Source organism: Epinephelus moara, chromosome 2, assembly GCF_006386435.1.
Source record: "Epinephelus moara isolate mb chromosome 2, YSFRI_EMoa_1.0, whole genome shotgun sequence".
Lineage (NCBI taxonomy): Eukaryota > Metazoa > Chordata > Actinopteri > Perciformes > Serranidae > Epinephelus > Epinephelus moara.
Window position 1 is genome coordinate 35522728 of NC_065507.1, and position 16774 is coordinate 35539501.

Here is a 16774-nt window from a genome sequence, read left to right on the forward strand (position 1 = left end):
TCTGGTTAGGTTTAGGCACAAAAACCACTTGGTTAGGGTCAGGAAAAGATCATGGTGTGGGTTAAAATGAAAAAGAAAGTGACAAACACATAAGCCGTGAGCCTGCTCCGCCTCAAGCCGGTCGCGGCGCACCATACGCCCGCCACGAGCCGTTCAGCACCGCGGACAGTCGGACTAATGGGATGTCGAACCAATGGGCTGTCGAACCAATGACATGGACCCTGTACGTTTATTGGGATTGCTAAAATATCTCTCTTTTTTTTTTACATTCTAAGGTTCAACTTAGGTTTTCCAATAAAGCTTTGAATGTTTGTCGTCAAATTTTACAGCGTCATCACCCAACAAAAAAACAAAACAACAATAATGAAAAATCCTCAAACAAAATCATCAACTTGGATAAAGTGATTCATCAGATTAAATGAGGTCATCTGTTTTATTAAATCAACATTTTTTTGATGAATAAAGACAGGCCGACACTAATGACAATCTTTTCCCACTCTGAAGTGAGTCGAAAACTGGCGCTTGGTCAGTGACTTCCGGTGTCAGACACCAATGAAAAATGCTGGCATGATGCACGGCTGGTCGCCATTAAATTGTTTAATGGCTCCTGGCAGTGTCAGGGGCAAACACAACATGACAACAACGAAAGTTAAGGCGGCAGAAATCCAAGCAGGGCAGGTAGGTTCAACAACCAGCGATTTTCACCCAAGAAGCTGATGTTCGCCTCCTATAAGATTGTAAAGCCAAACCCTTTTCTTTTTTCCTAAACCCAACTATGTGCTTTTGTTGCCTAAACCTGACCACGTGCCTTTGTTGTTGAAGGAAACCAATGTCATTTCTTGGTGTTGTACCAACATAATGTCTTTATTTTGAAAGACACTGTATGCAAACTGTACATTTCCTGTAAAACTGTATTCTGAAAACAGACAATGCTTGTAACAGACAGAAGTTAACATGGTGTCCCAGAACATCAGCAACCAACACACCAAGGGTACCTTGCACGTCATATCTCAACATGGAAAGTTCATGATCAAGCGTCAATATGTGACGAGATCGGAGTGAAAATAGGTGCAAATAAATGCTGAAAGGTACACACAGGTTTTGGAGCAACATATGCTGCCATCCTGACGCCGTCTTTTTCAGGGACGTCCCTGCTTATTCCAAACAGACAATGCCAGGTCACATTCGGCACGTCTTACAACAGCGTGGCTTTGCAGTAAACCAGTGCAGGTACTAGACTGACCTGCCTGCAGTCCAGACCTGTCTCCCATTTAACATGTGTGGCGCATAATGAAGCACAAAACACAACAAAGGAGACTTTGGACTGTTGGGCTACTGAAGTTGTATATCAAGCAAGAATGGGAAAGAATTTCACTTTTCAAACTTCAACAGTTAGTGTCCTCAGTTCCCAAATGCCAAGTCTCATTAAAAGAAAAGGAGATGTCACACAGCGTAAACATGCTTCTATGCCATTTTTTTTTAAACATGTTGCAGCCATCAAATTTAGAATGACTGTATATATTTACAAAAAACAAACTTTATGAGTTTGAAAAACAAATATCTTGTGTCTGTACTGCATTCAATTGAATATGGGTCGAAAAGGATTTGCAAATTATCACTGTATTTATTTACATTTAATACAGCATTTTTTTTTAAATAATTTCTCAACAGTGAAAGGAAATTATGGACAATCTGAACAATAATTGACAAACAACAAGGATACTCAGACAGCGCAGACCCCTGCCAAACCCATATGCTCTATCGTGCAATGTTAACAAAAGGAAAAAAAATAATTTGTGTATCTGCTCTGTGATTCGGATTGGCTCCAAGATTAAATGGGGTCTTCCTTGGCCCATGCTAAAGCCTTCCAACAAGTTTCATGAAAACCAAGTCAGTAGTTTTTCTCTAATCCTGCTGACAAATGGACCAAAAGACAAACAAACTGAACTGAAGACATAACCTCCTTGGTGGATCTTAAGTTGTTGTTTTTACTACCATTAGCCCCTTTTCATCACTTTGTCCAGCACCTGCAAATGCTCATGTTACAGTGGTTAGAGCTGCCAGCCACCCGTCACCTCACAAATTGAAAACTGGTCCCCGCATCTTTCTTGTTTGTCAGTTTAATAAGCATGCACATCAAGACTTGTGCAACTACGCCTGAAGCTTTTTCTTGCAAACAGCTTCGCTCACACGTAATTTAAGGATTTTTCATTTCCTAATTCATCAATTATTCAGTCACCTGTCAGCTGTCATTAGGAATATATGATCATCACTCTTGTCCGTTCTTTCCATATTATTGTTACGAGCAAACCCATATATTGTCAGCTGTTTGACGCAGGTGATAACTATCCTGGGTTTTGCATTGCTGTGGCCAACATAAAGAAATACTGATCAGAATGATTTACCATGCAGGGACAGAATTGACTATACATGTCACTACAGTAAATTCTTCAGGAGCAGACTGTGCATTCAATGTTAGATAACTCGAGCATGGAGAGAAAAAAATCAGCTGACTACAATAAAAAAGCAATGTCATGCAGCTCAACTGCCTTGATAATGGCAAAAGCCAGTGAGTGTGTTTCAAATGTTTTGTATGTGAACTCTAAGCGCGGAGGGCAGTTTTGGCTTTCATTCTAAGTTTTGTCACGTTTCTGACACTTCAGCTCTGCATTCTTAAGTAATCTCCTTATCCAGCTAAGAGCTTGCACTGACCAGCTCCGAGCAGAGGACAGACGTGTTTTCCCAACAAGGACCAGAATGTTGTTCAATGACACGGAGACGGGTCAAAGATGTACTGTAACAAGTTTGGGGGCTGGAAAGTATTTTCAGTACTAAGTAATACCTGAAACAAGTAACTGAATTAATCGACAATTAGTCGATTGACAGAAAATTACTCAACAAGTCTGTTAAGTAATCACTTAAAGAAATGAGACAACAATCTCAGCCACAATGTTAATTTAATACTGTTCTGTTCTTAAAGGAATACTTCCCCCTCCCCTCGTCATGTCGTGTCACCTTGAATTCATCATGACGAAAGCGTCTTTCTTGCATGCCTCTCCAGAAAATGGTGAACATACTTTATTTATTGATTGATCAGTGACCAGGTCAAACAATAACAAAACTATATCAAAACATCCATTTAAACCAACCATTTTTGTGCAGTATCCAAGACTCATCATATGCTTAGTACTTCCCGAGTACATGCATTTGAAAGGCTTGGATAACGACAGGTTTTTGGATATACCCAAATATTGCAATGCCAACCTTTCAAGAAGGTGGCTGAAGGAACAAAAGAAAGAGGCTGATTTTTGCATGGTCAAACAAGTCCGCTGCCAGTGTAAAACTTAAATAAAATCCCATTGTGATGCAAAGAAGCAAAATGGTACAAGCGATGCCAGCCATTCCACTTTTCCATATTTTGACGTGATAAATGACATGTTAGGGCACGTTAATCAGAACATGAACGACTGCATGTAAACCATGGATGGATTACTGAATGGCCTACCCAGCCCAGGGGCTCAAAAGTATCTGGAGCTCCCTCAACTTCACCTGCAAAATGTCACTGAAATAAGCAGGCACCATCTATCCCCAAAAAATAAATAAATAAAATAAAAGGAAAACAAATAGAGACAAAAAGACCACAAATAGATGCAAAGGAACAGTGGCACCCCTTGCACATTTGGTGCCCTAGGTGAGCCTGCCCCCCAGCACCCCCTCACCTTTACCAGCTGTAAGTACTGCACATTTATTACCAATTCTGGGCTTTTTTTTTCTCCTTTTTTTGTCATTTATTTTTCTTTTGTGTAAGGAAAACACATAAATCTACACTATGAAAAAATTAAGAGTTTTAAAGTCATTAAGTCCTTCATTACACTACCTTTGAATGAGCACAAATTCAATAATACACATTTATGAAACAACCTTCTTTCATATGGAAAAACATCTTTAAAAAAAACAAGCAACAAGCCTTTTAACTATATATTCATCCATCCATTTTCGTAACCGCTTATCCTCTTGAGGGTTGCGGGGGGGGGGGGGCTGGAGCCTATCCCAGCTGACATGGGGCGAGAGGCAGGGTACACTCTGGACAGGTCGCCAGACTATCACAGGGCTGACACATAGAGACAGACAACCATTCACGCTCACACTCACACCTACAGCCAATCTAGAGTCACCAATTAACCTGCATGTCTTTGGACTGCCCAGAGAAAACCAGCGCTGACACTGGCAGAACTTGCAAACTCCCCACAGAAGGGATTAAACCTGGGATTGACCCAGGAACGGACTTGCTGTGAGGCGACAGTGCTAACCACTACACCACCGTGCCACCCATTTAACTATATATGACACATCCTAATTCCCTCTCCAACATCTATTTTATAGTGCTGTGAAAACACCAACACATTTCGTCTTCAAACAGCTGGATTTATTCAAGTTTCCCACCAAAAGCTATGTTTTACAACATTACACTGAACACATCATGAGAACATTATAATGTACCTTCGCCCAATACTAATTTTCAGAGTTTGAATGCTTTACAATGTAAATCAATCTAACCTCTGTGAGCTGTTCGTTGAGGCCACTGGCTGCTTATAGGTAACGATAACTAGCTCTCCTGTTGATTTCATGTTCTTTCACCCCACATCCACTCCTCTCAGTAGTATTGTGGTAGTTGAGTTGAGAGCTTTTGTCATTTTGACATGATAATGATACAGCGTGTTTCAGGGTTCACGTGACGTCAGAAAAGTAGGCTTTGCTATGTAGTTATGTTGTTGTGGCCTTATGAAATATTTCAAAATAAACGCTGTAGCATTAGTGAAAAAAAAAAAAAAAAAAGATAAATATTTTGATTTCTTTTTTTTCTTCATTTCCTCCATTTGTGGTGCCCCCCATGGATGATGGCGCCTTTAGCATTCACCTATACTGCCTATGCCACAGGCCAGCACTGCACAGGATCTGCAAAGAGACAAAATGACTACCAAGCTACCAATGTAGGAGACGCAGATTCACATACGTAACTGTGCCCGGGGCCTATTGTCTAATAATCTGTCCATGATGAATGTAGCGGGAGCAGATGTGTAGTAGGAACGTATGTGTGTACCCAGTTATGTGGGGAACATATAAGGAGACGGACCGGAAGTATGTAGGTGATTGAATGAATGTGTAAATAAAGCTAACTAAAGAGCTACGTACGTCTCCCGTCAGGATCTTCACACAATCCCTGAGCACAGCATGTTACAATGAAAATGGTAATATTAGTGGAATATTCATTTTCATTAGCAATGTAAACAGCTTAGTAGGAATATTGCCCTTTTCAGAATAAGGGCAAAAACTGCAATATTTTGTGAACATAAACATTGCTGCTTGGACTCCTTGAGAGCTCCCTCAAAAAGTAAAGCATTTCTGCCAAATCTAACTGTGTAATGATTTGCTGCTTTGGACCTCTGACAGCAAAGATGAGCTGATTTCATAAGATTCCATTACACAAAACAAATCTCCAGTATTTTTAATTTTATATACTTTATTAATCCCCGAGGGGAAATTCAATTTTTCACTCTGTTGTCATTAACACACAGGTCCGAACACACACATGCACAAACTGGACCTATACATGCATTAAGTGGAGAGATGTCAGAGTGGGCTGCCCATGACAGGCGCTCCGAGCGGTTGGGGGGTTCGGAGCCTTGCTCAAGGGCACCTCGGCAGTGCCCAGGAGGTGAACTGGCACCTCTCCAGCCACCAGTCCACGCTCCATATTTTGGTCCGGACGGGGACTTGAACAGGCGACCCTCCGGTTCCCAACCCAAGTCCCTATGGACTGAGCAACACCAGTTACATGTATTGACATATTTGTTCTTTGCCAAGAACTAGAAGAGCAAATGCACCAAGGAGCACGAAACCTGACATCACTGGAAAACAAACAAGGACGTAGACACGTTTATGAGTATAGACAGGGCATGGCACGTGAAAGATTTTACTGCAATGTTTACCATAATATCTCCCAAGTATACAATGTTTATCAATGCAGGAGATGAGCTGTGAGCTAATGTGCTGAAACAGTAAAACATCTGATCTCCACCCCCTTAGGAAGACAGTGTTGAACAGAGCTGTTCGCAGCCTTCAGCATCATTACACTTGATTAAATTGATCAAGGTCTCAGCTGAACAGGCTAATTTGCCCTTCAGGAGCACAACAACATACAGTAACCACTTAAATTAGGAAGTAATCACCACAGCCTCAACCAAGACCACATCTATTTTTTACTCTCTTTCCTCATCACATCACTATTCCTTGCACACTGTGATATATCAGTTCAATATAAGAAGAGACGAGGATTTTGGGATATAATACTCAGATTGACTGGATGATAAAAATGAGCCATAGGAATGACTCAAAGATAAAATCACTTGATGGTACCTCAGTATTTTATTGAGCAAGCTGCTTTGACGAATTCTGCATCCATCCATCCAGATATTCTGTAAAATATCATAAAATGGTGACAAAATGCTTATCGCTCATCAGTTTCCCAGAGTCCAAACTGATGCCTTCAAAGTTCTTGTTTTGTCTGACAAAAAGTCTAAAACCCTAATTACCATTTCAGTCAGGAACACTTTTGTCAAAGAAAACTTTATTTCCATTTGCAGTATTATATTTGGCGGTGTGGCTCTGTTCTGGGGCCTCGCAGAAAGCTTCTTCCACGCGCCTACATGGAAAGCATAAGGCAGAGAAAGCACATCTGTCTGCCCTTCCATGTGCAAATAAGGGAAAGCCTGAGGCAGAGAGAGCACACCTCTCTCGGTTGATCTGGCTGTTTTAGATCAGCTGATGTAGGGCTGTGGGGTATACCGGTTCGTACCGAAAATCGGTATTTATTTTCGTTATGATATGAATTTTTCATATACCGCAATACCGGTGAATAGCCTAAACAATGTCCGGAACGGAACGTGTACGCGTTGCTGAAGAAGAACACGACGACCCAGAAGAACTCTTACCAAAAAGAGCAGTGTTTCCCGGCACACCGCCGCTGCTGATTTTTTTTTGTGTCTTAGCTCTTTAGAAACTACCGTTATATTATTTGGCACGACGGACGCTTCATATCCAGGCCTATAGAACAGGTCTATACCTTGTCCTTTTATTAAACAAACTAAATAGCCTTATGTTATCTATCTTATTTACATGATGGCATGTTATTTCTGTCTCTACATGGTCTCTCGCACTCGCACACGGCGGTGTGCCCGATCCGCACGCGCGCGCACACACACACACAGGTGAGCACACTAGAGCACGGCTCAGGCCACATTTTCCTGACCGAAGCCGACCCGAGTCCGCCACAATTATAACCGAGCACGGCACTAATGGAGCAGAGCCTGTGTTGCGTTCAGGCGTTATCACGTAAAAAAGCACAACACAGCAGCATGTCAAGTGGGCCGAACCCGAGCAAAATACCATCAAATACCGTGAAACCGATATGATTTTTTTTTAAAAATGTGATACGAAAATTTTGGCATACCACCCAGCCCTAAGCTGATGGAGCTGGGATGTGAGCTGAGCTTGACATCGTGTACTGCCTGAACAAACGCTATGCTCAATTAAATAACACCAAGAAAATTAGCAGATCTTCATATTTGAGAGCCCACCCACTAATCAATGAATCAACTAATTGTAATAGACTGCAAAGAAGCTATCTTGTGTGAAAGTATGGCAACTTGACACAGTTTCTACTAGGGCTGCAGTTAACAGTTATTTTCATCATAAATTAATATGCCAATTATTTTCAGGATTAATCAATTAATTGTTTGCTCGATAAAATGTCAAAAAAATGCTTGAAAATGCTCATCCCACAGCACAAAGTGACGTCTTTAAATTGTTTCTTTTGTCCTACCAACAGTACAAAACCTGAAGATTCTTCACTTTGTATAATAAATAACAAAGAAAAGCAGCAAATTCTCACATTGAAGTAGCTGGAACCAGCAAATGTTTGACTTTTTTGCATGAAAAATGACTGACTATAAAAGGATTATCAAAACAGTTAGCAATTCATTTTCTTTCAATAGACTAGTTGAATTGTTGCAGCTCTAGTTCCTGATGTTGTGTTTCTCACTCTGCATGTGAAATTCCACTGCCTTGATTCCCATCGAGCAGAGTTCCAAAAACTTTTTGCATATAATACACTGACCCTCATATGCATTACCTTGTACTGGTTTAAGCAGTGCCACAATATCATGGTTAAATGATCAGTTTTTTATTGAATTTGCACTTCCCCTTATCATCAGGGGTACACTAATCCATCTGCTCTGAACTTCCCAACCATGTGTTGGTTTCACTATCCTGCTCTGCATGACCTTAATACAAGAAGCCTTCAGTAAATTACAAATAAAACAGCAACAAGTAACAATGTTTCCAATTATTTGGGGATTTTACAATGCAACATCAGAAAAACAAATTCTACTTCCCACATCTGAGCATTTTTAAGACTTTTGAAAGATTGCTTTGAGACATTTCAATACCAATTAAGGCCTTATTTTCAGATGATTAAATTCAGTGCCTTTAAGACTAGTGTAGGACTCCTGCCTTATTACGGTAAATTGTTGTAGTCGAGCTGTTGCATCTAGACTGACAAGAACATTGCAAGTGTAAAGTCACACATGCTTGTGACACTAAAAGAAGATTAAACCTGCCCTTGTTTTATGAGATAGTAACTCACATTTTACATCATGTTGGAGGCCATTAGCTGATGCTGTTATCCAAAGTAACTTTCAGCGAGAGAGAAAGTCTAGATTCAGTGTCCGGCTCAAGGACATGTCGAATTGGCAGGACACAGAGGTTGTTGATGGCTGCACTAGCTGTGATTGGACCTGTGGCATTTAATCACAGGGGACGACCTGACACTCTGCTGTTTCTCTGCTCCCAGTTTAAGCCCAAATATGTTTCCACACCATGATCAACCTGTCACCTTAGAGTTATGAGTTACTAGAAGTGACGGATAAGTTTGACAACTGAGAAAAAGGTGGCCGCAGATAAAAGGTCAATTTGATTTCAGCAATATGGACAGTGCACCTGACAAACAGCTGATTACAGACTTTTAAATCTTACAATTTTCCTCCATTTTCCCCCAAAACCACATTTAAGGAAGCAAATAAGAAACAAAATTATTTGAATTGTAACAGCCTCTGAATATTCTGAATGCACTGACATATTTAATTTTGAAACCCATCTGAACTCACCTCTTTTAAATTAAATATGGAAATTTCTTAATTTACAGTTTCAAAGGCTGAATGCAAATAGATTTTTTCAACATTCACAAATTCAGATCTAAAAATCCAAGTTGTAAAATTAAGAAATAAAATAAATAATAATAAATAAAATGTTGCCAAACTTTGATAAGTCAGATTCAGATCCAAGAACTCACATTGGAAAAATTCAAATAAAACATCAGGTAATTTTAAAGCCTTCCTACAGTGTATTTGGGCGTTTTTATGATATTTCATTTTTAACTGAGTCATGTCCAGACAATGTTGATTGGCCACACTGTTTACCAGATGTTCTTTTGACAAATAACTTAATTTTTTGCTCTTGCTTTTGGATGACATATGACTATAGTAGAATCTGCAAGTCATACGTGCACTGTAATAAACATTATATACATTGTTGTAAGCTAGCTAGTCAACTCATCTTGTAATGTACCATAATTGTAGCATCATAGCCTTAAGTATATCTCTGTGTAGTTGCTCTACACCTTAGTTTACTGTGTTGTTTATTTCCATAATTGCATTTGTAGCCTATGTGCAGTGAACGGCTGCAACCAACACAGTGGTTACACAAGATCCCATTGGCAGAAATAATACAACACAGCCCTGGTCACAGCACACTGTAGTGCTGGACAGCAATGTTACCAAGGTCCACCATCTGAAATGCAGTTTTGAGTCAAAAAGTTAAAGAGTCCCATTAGAAAAAAAAAAAATCACAGTGCTTTTCGGGGCAGTGTCGATGCTGAGCTGAGGTGAGAGTGGCTGATGCTGGTGGACGGTACACCTCCAAAGTGTCCCATAATTTTGTTTCAAACAGTGGACCTCGGCAACATATCTATCCTTCTTTCATTGGACTGTGGCCGGCATACAGCGGTGCAGGTTCCTGGTGCTGCAGCAGCCACCCGGTGCCTCGCCACTACAACCAACAGCTGCAGCAAGAGGAGATGGTAAGAAAGAGAGAGTGCTATAGTGTTGTGTTAATTGTTGTCTCATTTGTGCTCTGAAAAAACAGTAAGTGAATCAAAGTAGGTGCCAGATTGCTGTATTCCAAGCTACTGTAGCTACAGTCTTGTTGCTATGGTTATTGATTAACATTCCATCCGACTATTAACACACCCTTATTCTCTGTTTAAGAAAGAGCGTTAACTATTTAACAAGAACTAAAACTGGCTGGTGGGGCCTCTGATTAGTCACATTCAAGCCCAATTGCCCATCCTCTCCTTCTTGAAATTCTGAAACTTTTATTTTCAGATCTGAATTTATGAACATTGTGAAAAAAATATATTCAGATTCAGATTTTGAAATTGCAAATCAAGAAGTTCCATATTTTAATTTCATGGAGGTGTATTCAGGACAGCTAATTCTAGATACATGGTTTTCAAAGGGAAATGTCATGTATTCAGTGGCTCTTATAATTCAAATATCTATGTTTTTTTTTTTTTTGCTTCCATATACATGTAACAACATCCACCTGAGCAGACATGACATGTGTACAGAGTGAAAGGTCAAAGCATAATGGAGGGAGAAGGTTCTGAAGACAATTTAGATTTTTACACAGAAGCTCTAATTACCTGATAAAAATCATAAACACATACACATCAACATATTTAAATGTTCCTGATGAAGCTGGGGTTTAGACAAATTCAGTACACAGCATGCAGAGCCTCAGCTTTCTTTTTTTATTTGATGGATGACAGTGATTAGACCCAAAAATGATACATAGAGGATGGCTGCACATCAACTATGTTTCCTGTAGTGCGGGTGTAGAGTACAAATTTAATTTTAAAAAGACACCTTCTGTTAGAAACTTGAGAAAGTAAAAACCATTCAGAGACATGTCGGCTTCTTTTCTTTTCAAAGTGCATTTCCAGTCACCCACTAATAAAACTATTCCAAGGTAGCCTGACAGTAGACAAACTATTATTGCATCATTATAGTCCTTTTAGGTCTTTCCAGTGTTGTTAAGGCTGGGTCACAGCAGAACTGAACCCAATTACAGCAGACCCATAAATAAAACCACCTCCACTAAAGTTGTGTGCATGGCATATGGGGAAAGCACTACTTGTGCTGACACCTCAAGGATAAGACAAAGATGACATGACTAATCAAAACGCTTTGACCCTGGAGGAAGAAGCAATAAGCCGCAATTACGCTGTTGCCATTAAAATGCTGCATGTCCTCAAAGAACCGGCGGGCAGACATGATGAACTCACTCCTATTTGTGTCCGGCAGCTGGACATCATAGATTAGTGTCAAATTCTAACATACAACATGGAGATCAGGACACTGAGAAAGAGAAAGCCATCAGTTTTAATATAATCTGTCTCTTTTTGTTCCTTAAATGAATCATTTATTTTGTTAAACTGTAAAAATATAAAAAGTCAAAAGCCCCTCATTAAAAGATATATTGTGCAGGATTATCTTTAAAAAAAACAATGTAAAGACTCATACAGAAGTGGTCCCTCTCAATCACCCACTCTACGTGCATGGCGGTGTATTTTCCTGCAGAGACTCTGCCCTCTGTCTGGAGTTTCTCTTTTGCTTTTAATTTTTTGTCTTTGGGACATTTATTGGTCAGTACCCCCACAGTGATCAGGTGAAGCCGGGGCTTTATAAAAAGGTAGCGACCAGGTGCCAGACTAGAAGCAGCAGGCATCCAAGAGACACAACACTGAAAAAAAACGCAAATATAGTGAGGCGAAATGCCAGACGAGAGTAAATCTGGGGTTGGTTTGTACTTTCACTTTCAGTGGCGAGTACAAACAGTTACCGACAATCCTGTATACCTTTGAATCCAAAAACAATTACATTTGTAATTATACAAAACTGGAAAAAAACAGATTTATCCTCACAATTAAGAACCTAGAAACAGTAAATAGCACCACAGTTCAAAATATGGTACACTTCCTTATAAGGTGACGTTCACGTCAAAAGTACCTGTAAATGGTCAAGAAAAAAACAAGATCTCGTAGAGACCAGCACTCATTTCCATGTGATGAGGCAAACAGGCTGTTTGAAAATATTAATGAAATTCATTCTTAAAGGTATACTATGCAGGATTGTCAGTCACTCTTTGTAAACATGCTTGCAAGTGACAGTCAAAGTAAAAGCCAACCTCAGATTTACTCTCATTTCGGGGTTTCACCTCGCAATGGTGTTGAATGCCTGCTGCTTATGGTCTGGCACCTGGTCGCTACCTTTTCAAAAAGCCCCGACCTCATCTGAAAGCTGTGGAGGTACACGCCTATAAACATCCCAAACACAGAAAATAAGAAATGAATAAGAAACTCCAGACAGAGGGCAGAGCCTCTGCAGAAAAATACACCACCACACACTGAGAGTGGGTCATAAGTGATGACTGAGAGGGAGTACCTCTGTACAAGTCTATATTTTATGTTTTTAGGAAAATCCTGCACAGTATACCTTTAAAGATAATTTAATCTTGTGTCTTTGAACACATCGCAGTAATCATTAGATGTTTTTTGTCCAAGCAGACAGTGTGCAGTTTGACAGTAAACATACTACTTGTAGAGACTGATCTTTGCTGTACTGAAACCTTTTAATATATCTGCATGTCAGTCAGTCCTGCGAGTGCCAAACCTCTCTCTCTCTCTCTCTCTTTCTTTAAGAAATGACTAATCAGCCCACGACCACACCAGAGTACCAAACCAGTCCTCAGTTCTGAGTCTTGACTCTTGAAGAGTGTGCAACCTGATGAAAGAGCACAGCTTTATTCAAAGCTTTCTGCATGACAAGGAAGCCAGATGGCGATTTCTCACATCAAACCCTGCAGCACAACAGCCAATAGCAACGGGCCGATACTGAGGGGGACACGAGCAGAACACTGTGTACTGGGAGCAGACACTCTGGCCAGAAAATCAACTTCATAAAAAGGACCATGACATAGTGACATCATTAGGAGGTGGTCAAAAAAATCATAGGCGTAGATTTCAGGGGGACGCAGGGGACACATCTCCCTCAATATTTAGAACATGTGCATTTGTCCCAATGATGAGAAGTAGCAGAGGAGTTTTATTTCTAATTAAAGATATTTACATTGTGAACTGATCCAGAAAATGCACAGATTGGTGCATAAACAAATGCAGAATGCAGGAAATGAAGTGTTTGATGCACAAAATTTCCTGGCAGAGGACCCCCCCAACCCTGTTTCATATGTGCCCCCCAGGCTTGAAACAAAACCTACACCCTCACTAGAAATACATATTGAGAAAAGGTGGAGTTCATGAACACCAAGTTATAAGCAGGATGTAATTCTCCTTTCAAGGCACACTGACGAATGGGCATTCCTTCCAATCACAAGGAAAAAGTGCTGAACTATAAAACCAAAAGAAGTGAGCTTTGCTATGAAGGTAAATCCACACTCAATCACACAGGGCTGTTAAAGCCTTCTGCACTGCCCGTTCAGATTTATTTTTTGATCACACCACCATCAGAGACGTGAGAGCAAAAGCAAATACCTGCTGTGACATCACAGATTGGGGTGTGGCCATATAAAATAAAAGTTTCCACCCAGAGAGAGAAAATTTTCAGTGTGGTTTTTTTCTCCAGTTTTCCATCACTGCTAAGGTACAACGTACAAACAGCCAACTGGTCATAAAAACTGACCAGTTCAGAAACTGACAGCACTGTTAAAACAGCCGAGTGGATTATTGTTTCGTAGAATCTATAAACTTTAAATCAAGTCAGAGGTGAGGTTTTCTGGTCACACTTTGATTTTATTGAGACTCTGTAGCGCTTCCATGCCTGTGCCATCAGACGACTCTGTCCACTCATATGGATCTGTGTGTGTAAACACAGTGAGCCTTTGACAATACTCTGCTGCAGCAAACATACAAATGAGATGCTAACAATCATTAATGTAAAAACAGAGCAGTTCCATCCAGCAAGTCATGATGAAGATGGATTAAACACCAACTGCTTCTGACCACCCAACCACGCAAATGTGTCCCAACGTCTGTCCCTGTAATGTAAATAATAAGGTGAAATATAATACTATGGACCATTAAGACATGCCTGAACCTTCTGTAGGAGCAATCTATGGTTAAATGACTTTCCAGTGCTATGGACTGTGCAGCACAGGCACACAGGGTGCTTGAAAACGCAGCCAACTGGGTGTTAAGGCAATTCGTCAAACCATCACTGCAAATCAGGAGTCAAATGCTCTCCAAACTGAGAAAAGAGACAAGAGCGTCCCACAGAAGTGCCACCTCTCTGCACACATTACCAGCTGCTGCCTGCAGCAACAGACTCTTTCTCTCTGTTTCTCCCATGCTGATTCTTACCCATACTGGTGGCTGTACTCAGCAGGATACTGCAGCACAACAGGCTCCCTCGCCGGACTCTCCATCACGTCCACTGTCCCATCCCTCAGGTATGGGTTGCCCGGCAAGTCTCCATTTACCTCTGAGTGTGTCCCCGGCGGTGGCAGCATGCCGGTGGGCTCCACCGTCTGAGGATCGGGCTCTGTGACCTCCTCCTCCATCAGACTCTTAGATGCAGCGGTGCCTCCAGCAGCAGCGACAGACTGCCTGTCCACAAACCACTGAGCCCGGCTGCCTCCACAGTTTGGGCTTGTCCCAGAGCAGCGGCATCGGTTCCCAGAAACCCGTTGTTAATATTTGAGCAGTGAGAGCAGCAGGTACAACAGCTCCTCTCATGCTCCACTCCTTGGCTCCTCACTCACTCACTCCCACCCTCCCTCCCTCCCTGTGACTCCCTCTCTCCCCCTTTGCTCTCTCACTCACTCTCCAGTGCAAACATTCCTCCACATGGGGAGACAGAGTGGAGGGCTCATTAGTGAGTCCCAATGACAGACTCAGCCCTGCCCGCCTGCCTGCCTGCGGCTGTGCTCACAAAATACACAGGGAGAGGCGAGAGAGAGAGGAAGAGAGACAGAGGCAAAATGAGAAAGAGGCAGAGAATCTGAGACAGACAGAGAAGAATAGAAGCAGGGTGTAGACAGACAGACAGACAGACAAATACAGAATGACAGACCAGCAGGAGCCCACATGAAAGAAAAAGACAGGGAGAAAGTAGGAAGACAGGATGACAGATAAGGTGAACAAAGAGGAGAGGTAGCTGGTGACACAGCCTTTATGTCCCAGTGGATTAAGCTCACAGTGCGCTCTGCAGGTCAACACGGGGAGACTGAAGGCGCATCACACAGAGAGCCACACATCTCCGGGAGGGCGCGCCGTGCGTAACAGCGTGCGCCACCGTGTGGAGCAAGGGCGCGCGTTGGACGCTGCGCAAAGGACAGGAAGGATGGTGATGGTGGGTGGGTGGATGGATGGATGGGAGGGGAGGGGAGGGGCGGCGTCCCGGCGGGGGGTCCACAGTGAGAACTCTGTTGGCTACGGTAGCCTACATCACACCGACCCCCAGCATGCGCGCACACACTTTCTGTGAGCTGCTCGTCATCAGTGTGACAGAATTGACATTCATGCAACAAACTCCATCATCACTGCCAGTGTCGTGTTCTGATTAAATGACATTCTGCTCAGATGTTGTCTTATGAGTGAGTGATGAAGCTTGTATCTGTCTCTGAAAGCAGCATGTCGTGCTGGAAATGAAGGAATTTTAGGACGATTTATCTTAAGCAGGTCAGCGGTCAATAATTAATTTAAAACTTTATGAAACACGAATCAGTCGATGTTGCTGCTGCAGTGCGAATCTCATTACACAGCAAGTGAAAGTAAAATATTATTCTGACTTGTTTCCTCACACACCGTCTGCTATATTTAAAACAATGCAAACAGCAGCAGATAATAACACTGACTCTTGTGAGGTGACATCCGCAGGTCATGACCGATCCGAACAACAGATGTGGGCCCTGAGGGGAGCACCTGTGTGACTTAATGCGGACATCAACAGGCTGTAATAATGACCTCAGCCTGTTCATTTCCCACTGAGGGTAATTTATTGTCTAATTTCCCCAACTTACCTTTGAGGGTGTTGAGTGTCTGCAGGTGATCAATCAAATCCGCTGATCGATGCGAGCAGCAGGATCCAGTTTAGAGACTTGAGGTGGAATCCACAATCAGCCTCGTTGATCGATCCGGGTTGCCTGTTGTGTTATTGGTGAATTATTCCTTTATTTTGGGAGCGCAGTGCAGACATGTCTTCCCATCTTTAAGAGATGAAAGGTGTTTTTGTTAATTAATATGAAGTCCAGCAGCAGCGCGTTCAATCGAGTTGCACTTTTCGCCAAACTCTCATCTCATTTTTTTTAATTTCTTCTGTCATTCCACGTCGTATCCGGTCACAGCGACGTCTAGTCATACAAAACACCTTTCACTGCACAGGTCCGCCGACTCAAAGTTACAATCCATGGACTGTAGATCCCGCACACACACATGTGCCGAGCGTCGGTAAGATTGATGAGCGCAGACCGGTGGCCAAAGGAGACGCTTCAACCCAAATCAATACGCAATCGAGCCGGAGAGCAGTGATTGGCTGATTTTACTCCTGATTGCCTTAATAGATTAATTGTGTCATAGTGAACC

At 41.8% G+C, this 16774-nt stretch overlaps 1 protein-coding gene across 2 annotated transcripts in view; it reads right to left on the reverse strand.

The window, feature by feature from the left end:
• Positions 1-16319, reverse strand: part of caln1 (calneuron 1) — a 107608-nt gene extending 91289 nt beyond the window's left edge. Inside the window, exon 1 of one of the 2 annotated variants that reach the window (XM_050066689.1) lies at positions 16213-16319. Coding sequence is in view for 1 of the 2 variants with exons in the window: in XM_050066681.1 (XP_049922638.1) it covers positions 14552-14751 (200 nt within the window). In the remaining variant the exon portion in view is untranslated. Of the gene's footprint in view, positions 1-14551; positions 14828-16212 lie in introns of those variants that run through there. The other variant, XM_050066681.1, reaches the window with a different exon arrangement.
• Between the last annotated feature and the right edge of the window lie 455 nt (positions 16320-16774).